This window comes from Triticum dicoccoides, chromosome 4A (assembly GCF_002162155.2).
Source record: "Triticum dicoccoides isolate Atlit2015 ecotype Zavitan chromosome 4A, WEW_v2.0, whole genome shotgun sequence".
NCBI classification, from domain to species: domain Eukaryota; kingdom Viridiplantae; phylum Streptophyta; class Magnoliopsida; order Poales; family Poaceae; genus Triticum; species Triticum dicoccoides.
In genome coordinates, this window is record NC_041386.1 from 528,733,805 (window position 1) to 528,740,969 (window position 7,165).

The 7,165-nt window shown below is 46.2% G+C and overlaps 1 protein-coding gene across 1 annotated transcript; it reads left to right on the plus strand.

The window, feature by feature from the left end:
- Positions 1–4,138: 4,138 nt before the first annotated feature.
- LOC119289058 (putative receptor-like protein kinase At4g00960) lies at positions 4,139–6,857 on the plus strand. Its single transcript, XM_037568490.1, has 7 exons — positions 4,139–4,227; positions 4,420–4,580; positions 4,673–4,934; positions 5,119–5,341; positions 5,436–5,586; positions 5,695–5,886; positions 6,633–6,857. The coding sequence occupies exons 2-7, from the start codon at positions 4,422–4,424 to the stop codon at positions 6,657–6,659; spliced, it is 1,014 nt and encodes a 337-aa protein (XP_037424387.1). The 5' UTR covers positions 4,139–4,227; positions 4,420–4,421; the 3' UTR covers positions 6,660–6,857.
- The last annotated feature ends 308 nt before the right edge of the window (positions 6,858–7,165 follow it).

Here is a 7,165-nt window from a genome sequence, read left to right on the forward strand (position 1 = left end):
CGGAAGGGAAAACCGCGTCTGGGCCACCATTGTCAGGCAAAAACACATCGCTAGGTAGGCCATTCCCTCGCCGGAAAAGAGAGAGAGCCTCGCCGCGGCATACATCCCGTTCCTGGGCGAGCTTTCTTGCGCTCCGGCCGCGCAGGGCGGGATACCGGCGCTGCACGCCTACCACGGTCGCCCGTGAAACGCCTAGCTTGGCGATGGACTCGGACGACGAGGAGGTGCTCGCAGCGCTGCTGGAGGAGGAAGCCGATGCCGACGCCCAAGACGAAGAGCATCTCATGGTCGTCGCCGCCTGGCCAGCCTTCTCGCGAGCAATGCAAAGCCGCGGCGAGGTGGCTCGGCGCGGGGCCGGCTGAAGGCAAAGCAGAGGCATCGACTGGAAGGCTACTGCTTGCTCTACCCCGACTACTTCGCCGACGCTCCACTGCACGGTGACAAAGTATTTCGGTGTTGTTATTGGATGAGCCGAAAGTTGTTCCTCAGGATTGTGAATTCCATCCGGGAGTTCGACAGCTACTTCAAGGGCGAGAAGGATTGCACCGGCACACTTGGATTCACCTCACTCCAGAAGTGCACGACAGTTATGAGGATGCTTGCATATGGAGCTCCTGGTGATTCACTGGAAGACTATGGGCGCATGGCTGAGTCCACGACCATTGAGTGTTTCTACAAGTTCTGCAGGACAGTGGTGGCAGTGTTTGAACCGCAATACTTGCGATCACCCAATGCTGAAGACACGGCTCGAATCCTAGCACAGAATGCGGTAAGAGGATTTCCTAGGATGCTTGGAAGCATCGACTGCATGCATTGGAAATGGAAAAACTGTCCATTTGCTTGGCAGGGGATGTAGAAAGGCGCCAAAGGCGGTTGTAGTGTGGTACTTGAGGCAGTGGCCACACACGACCTCTGGATTTGGCACTCCTTCTTTGGTATGCCAGGAACTCACAATGACATCAACATACTGCAGTGCTCCCCTGTCTTTGCCAAGTTTGTTGAAGGTCTTTCTCCTCCTATGAACTTCGAGGTCAATGGGCGGCACTACAATAAGGGATACTACCTAGGAGATGGCATCTATCAGAGATGGTCCACATTTATGAATACTATCTCAAACCCTGTGCTAGAAGGTAAGAACTCCCACTTTGCGAAGGTTTAGGGGGCTTGCAGGAAGGATGTCGAGCACATTTGGTGTGCTTCAATCTCGATTTACTGTTGTCCGGTACCCCGCTCAGACCTGGTCAAAAGATCAAATGTGGGAGATCATGACTTGTTGTGTTATCTTGCACAACATGATCATTGAGAGCAAGCAGAAAGAGTCAGTGTTTGACACTGAACCATATTACAGGCAGGGTCCTCTTGCCCAAGTTGATCACCACCTACCGACAAACTGGACGGCCTTCCTCAATATGCGTCAGGAGATCCGAGGCTCACTGGTGAATCAACAACTACAACAAGATCTGATGAGCACCTATGGAGGCTAAAGGGCAACGCCTAGCTCGACGTGTGATTAAATATGAGTTTTTTATTTGTTGAACTATATAATTTGTATTGAACTATTTGATTTCTATTGATTTTCTGTGATGAACTATGTGATATAAAATAGCTCCTGTTGAATTTACGCCAAAGCACAGCGGATATGGGCCGAAATTGGTCAATTTGCGCCGATAGCGGGCCAATTTGCACCGAAAGCCGGCTAAAAAGTGGGCAAATTTGCGTCAAAAGTGGGCCGAAATCGGTGCCTGGGGCAGCGGCTGGAAACCCGATCGCCCCACACCGATTTTAGCACCGGTTAGCCCCCAGGCGGCGATATTTCAAGCCCCCTGGAGGGTGAACGAGAGATGCTAGACTCACCAGCTGTTTACGAGGGGTTTAACGGAGTGGTCAAAAGTGATTGGCTGAGATTTGGGTTAATGAGGTGGGTCCACCACTGAAATCAGGGGGGCAATTAGTGGAGGGCACGCAAGGGGAGTTCGTAAGAGTCCGTTGTTTCTCTCCGTGCGTGTAGTATTATCGGGGGCAAACGGCCGGAGATTCTCTTAGAGCATCTCTAGCAGACCCCATATAATGCCAACCCGCAAAACGCGTTTGCAGTTCGCAGAAAAATGACTTTACGGGCCGACACGGGCGAGGGCAGAGTCAGACCCCGCAAATGGACCCTGAAAAAAGGATATTCGTAGTAGATGCTCTTTTACGGGTCGGCTGCACGGGGTCTGTTCGGGTGCCGCCGCTTGGACCCGCAAACTGAAACCCCCAAATTGAGCGAATTTGACAGCAATTTCGATAAATTTGACAGCAATTTTGTCCCGCAAGCTCGATGTCTTGTGTTCCCTCTTGATCTTCTCCTTTGTCTTCTTGTCACCATCGGGCTTGTTCAAGTTTCTTGGGCCATCATTATCTTCATCTTCATCCATGTTTACAAGTGACCCTCTCTTCGGTGGGGATTATTTGTCAATCAACTTCCACTTCTCGCACTATTTGAGCATATCCCAACAATGCTCAAGTTTAAAAAATTAGCTTTCGGAAGCTTCCATGTCTTTGTATCTTTGTTGGGCAATTTTGTCCTACGCATTTAAAATAAGGTCAAATGATGCAATCACTTCATATGATGCAAATGAAATGCACAACTTGGGACGTGTAAATTAACTCACATAGTCGGATTCCACGGTTCCACTTGGAGGTGCATTGCGAACTTGTTCCAAGCAAGCTGTCCAACGACTACAAATCGGCTTGATCACGTGTCAACGACCTTGAATTGACCGAAAGGTCTGTGATGTCTTATTGTGATACTTGGCCATCATGCGGAAGTATTGATCTCGGATTCTTTGCCAATATCTCTTCGAGGTTTGAGACGTACCCCTGCAAGCATCAAGGGACACCGCACTCCAAGCCTTGATCAAGATTTGATATTCCAAGAGCGTGTAGTTCTTCATCTCACGCTTTTTCTTACTTGCGCTTGCTCAAAAGCACCCTCATCTACCTCCTCCACTTCTTCCTCACCACAGTGATCATCCACACCACCCTCCATTTCATTGTAATCAAAAGCAGCGAACGGGGCTTGATCGATGTCGACGGCGTTGGTGTCCAACAAGTTCACGAACTCGGCAGTGGCATTGTTCGAACCGCCGCTACATTGAGTAACATTAAGTCACGAAAACCACAATGGCGAAAAGAAAAGCAAGACAAAAGATCAAAGATGCATACCTTCCGGCCATTTCATCGAACACCTCGCCTATGGTAGAAGCAGCTTCGTTGAACGGCATCGTCGGGGAACATGTCGCCGGGGCGGGGGGAGTGGACGAAGGCGCCGGCCTTTTCGTTGGAACCTTCTTCCGCTTCACGCCCGAAACCTTGCTCACCTTCTCCGCCGGCGGCCGGGCAGATCGCGCAGCAGCGGAGGCGCCCAGTGCGCGTGCCTTTCCGGCGGGGCCAGCCGGATTGCCGCACTGAACGACGACGTTGCCCTGCCACTTCCTCCATGGTGTCGGGGGACGGCTGGAAGGCTTCCATGGCGGGGAAGACGAAACGGAGCGCGCGGTGGCGGGGCAATGGCGGCCGAGGAGGGGGGGAAGCGGGAACGGCCGCGCGGAAAGTTCTCTCCCGCCAAATCTCGCTGCTGATAGGGGGCGAGCTCGGTCGGCCTCCCATCCTGTGAATCTAGAGGTTGAGGTCGAACTTTTGCCGCACCCCGCAAAATCTTCTACGGATCGGTCGCGTTTGAGGAGTCTGCTCGGGCAGAATTTTCCACGCCGACCCATATTTTAACGGTTATTTTACGGGTCACGGTCTCACGGATATATACGGGGTCTGCTAGATGCTCTTACCCTCTAGCATTAGCCTCTTTCTCGTTTTTCCAAAAGCAACGCGACTACTGGAGACGCGCTTTGTACACGGACACTACCTCGCAGTGTTTTGGATCCTACCCTCGCAGTGTACACGGACACGCCGACGTCCACCCCAGAGGCAGACTCACGGTGGAGGTCCTCACGCGCTACAGATCCCCCGTTTTCTTTTCAAAGAAGGAGAAATACTCGAGGGAGAGTCAAGTCAAGTCAACTCAATCCACATCTCGTTGGGTTCATTTATAAGCAACTTTTCTTTTTTGCGATGGATTTATAAGCACCTTCGGCCAGCAGAAACCATTCATCTCACAAGCCTCTCACCCCCATTTCGCTGTCCCCTTCCCAGCATCTATAGCAGCATACCTAAGTGTTGGATCTTCTCCAGGTCAGTGCTGTCTATTAAGAACCTTGTTGTTTTTCAGATGATTGTAGCACAACCATGCTTATAGCTCAGTTAAAACAAGATGTTATGGCTTACATGTTTTTTCCTTTCTTAAAAAGGGTAGATTTTATTTCCATTGTTTCAATAAATCCATGGCTTGCAGCAGCTCACATCTATCACTTCTCATACCATCAGAAATGGCCACTTACGCTGGAGGAGCCAATACGGAGGAGAACAATCAGACTGTTCTAAGCACATTACCCAAGGAACTGCCGTTGGACTTCTTGAGGACTATCACAGATCAGTTCTCAGACCATCGCATTCTTGGTACGGGTGCATTTGGAACGGTTTATACGGTATGTTCATGCCTCGACAACTTTTCGCATTTTCGGAATTTGTTGACGAAAATGACAATGATTGCTGAAAAAGTATCTTTGAGGTTGAACAGGGAGTTATGCCAGATAGCCAAAGGATTGCCATGAAGAAGCTTGCAGAGAGTGCACCGGTTGCACGCGACAAAGCGTTTACCAATGAGGTCCAGAATATCATGGCTCTCCACCATAAGAATGTGGTAAAGTTGGTTGGGTACTGCCATGAAGGACAAAAGAAAGTTGTTCAAAACAATGGTAGATATATTGTTGCAGATGTTTATGAAAGCCTACTCTGCTACGAATATTTACCTATGGGAAGCCTTCAGAAGAACCTTTTTGGTATGTGATGATAAATTTCTATTTTAGTTTCATCTACTCCCTAAGTACAAAAATGTCTTATATTTTGATACGGACGGAGTAATATTTAGTTATTTTACAATGTTTGGAGCACGGATTACCTTCTCATGTTCTATTCCTTGAACTACTATCTTAGCTACTGAAATAACTTAATCTTTAACTTCAGACAAACCCATTAACATGGCTTGGGATGCGCGCTTCAAAATAATTAAGGGGATCTGCGATGGTTTACTCTTTCTTCATAGGATTCCTATTATCCATATGGATTTGAAGCCTCAAAATATACTGTTGGACAATAACATGATACTGAAAATTGCGGATTTTGGACTTTCCAGGCTCTTTGGTCAAGAACAAACACGTGCAAACACACAGAATGTTGTGGGATCATAGTAAGCTGACCAGAACTGTTCTAATATTTTGTTGTAAATTGCATCTTCACTTTCTAGCAATGCGTATTAAATTATCACTGCTAATTATATGCAGCGGATACATAGCCCCAGAATACCTATACAGAGGTGAAATCTCCGCTCAGTCAGACATATATAGTTTAGGCCTATTAATCATCGAGACTACCACCGGCGAGAAGAATAACCCCAAACAGAACGAACCTTCAGCAAGGGAGTTTATCGAAAGAGTAAGAAAGAATACTACATGCTGATTTAATTGTTGAAATCAAGAAGCTTATGTTAGAGTTTAACTTTATGTTGTCACCTAGGATAACTGTTCGAAATTCTTTACATAGGTACGTCAAAATTGGACAGAAGGACACATAGCATCCAGATACTCAAAATTAAATGCAAATGGCCTCCAGGAAGTAAAAGTATGCATTGAAATTGGTCTAGATTGTGTGCGCATTGATCGGAAGAGCAGACCCTCAATCGAAAGCATTGTTCAGAGGCTCGATGGACGCTGTGCAAGCAAAAGGGCAAACCAGGTATGAAAATTAAATATGGACTAGATCAGAGGCTCTGTTTTGAGATCACTTTGTTTCATGCAAGTGAAGAGAGGAATTTCTAATATCTTTCAGTAGTCTACTCTGGCCGCTTCTGAGAAACCCAGCGCTTAAATTGTTCGCTTGCTGCCTATACACTAATGTTTCAAGTGGCAAAATTCCACAAAAGTACATCTGCATATTTTGAAATCTGTGTAGTTATGATGTACCCTCCAAAATCCATATTGATTGATCAAATTAGACTATGGATGGGATCGAGGTGGATCTTAAAAATTCGTTTGTGTAACTAGCCTGCCAATTTTATTCAAATTTTGCGGCTAGTTTCTCACGATGGATAGTAAAATACATTCACCACAGCACAAATAACCGGACAGTCAAAATCTTAATATGCTGCATAGTTTTTGTTTGTGAAGTTACCTGATTGCATTCAAACTATTTGCCTGGTATGGCTAGTTAAGTTGCATAAGGCTTTCAAAAGAATTGATTTTTTCTCTCATTTGCAGCCCCAAAATGCTTGGACTAAGATACTGCGACCCCATCCTTTTCTAAAAGGAAGGAACATAATCAAATTTGCATACTTGGTTTCCTTTGGTTTTTGCCGACTATCCATAGTTTACTTATAGTGTAGATTTTCATTGTTATTATGTGTTTACCCTGTTTACATAATTGCATTTAACTTATGTTGTATTTAAGCTGGTGTTGCTTACATATACTCTACAAAATTTCAGTTCTCCACTACTTCCATGCGATCATAAACTGGGATCTTCTATTGACGAAAGAAGGGCAACATGGAAAGAAAGAGCTTGCTCTGTTATTACTAGAATGAATTTATTGCGGAAATAATGTTGCATGTCATCGTGGAACTTGTTAAATTTATTATGGTAATTGCTAATCCAGTATCTCTTGTATCAAAAAATTTATACTCCAAATGTAGTGTTGTTGCTTCTGTTTAGTGCAGTTTGAAATAAGAATTTGAAATTTCATGATGCAATGTTATTGTCTCTGTTCATTGTACCACCGATCCCTCATCATTGATCCATCTGTGGCCACTGGTCAGAGATGAAGCTCATCACAGACAGGCTCTGAAAGTGGCGTCAGTATGAGTCTCTGAGAGCTAACTAGGCAGTTTAACACTGACAAGGCTAGTCTTGACCGGTCAGTGCTAAGGGCACCGTCCACCTCAAATTGACAATATGGCAGCACGGACTGACTGTTATAGGTGGCTAGTCAACGATATTGCGTCATCACTAACCATCCTATT

Bases quoted from the DNA above. Each gene is read 5' to 3' on its own strand.
- LOC119289058 (XM_037568490.1), top strand. From the start codon at position 4,422: ATGGCCACTTACGCTGGAGGAGCCAATACGGAGGAGAACAATCAGACT. The intron at 5,342-5,435 runs GTAAGCTGACCA...AATTATATGCAG, and splicing joins CAGAATGTTGTGGGATCATA to CGGATACATAGCCCCAGAAT. The intron at 5,587-5,694 runs GTAAGAAAGAAT...TTCTTTACATAG, and splicing joins CAAGGGAGTTTATCGAAAGA to GTACGTCAAAATTGGACAGA.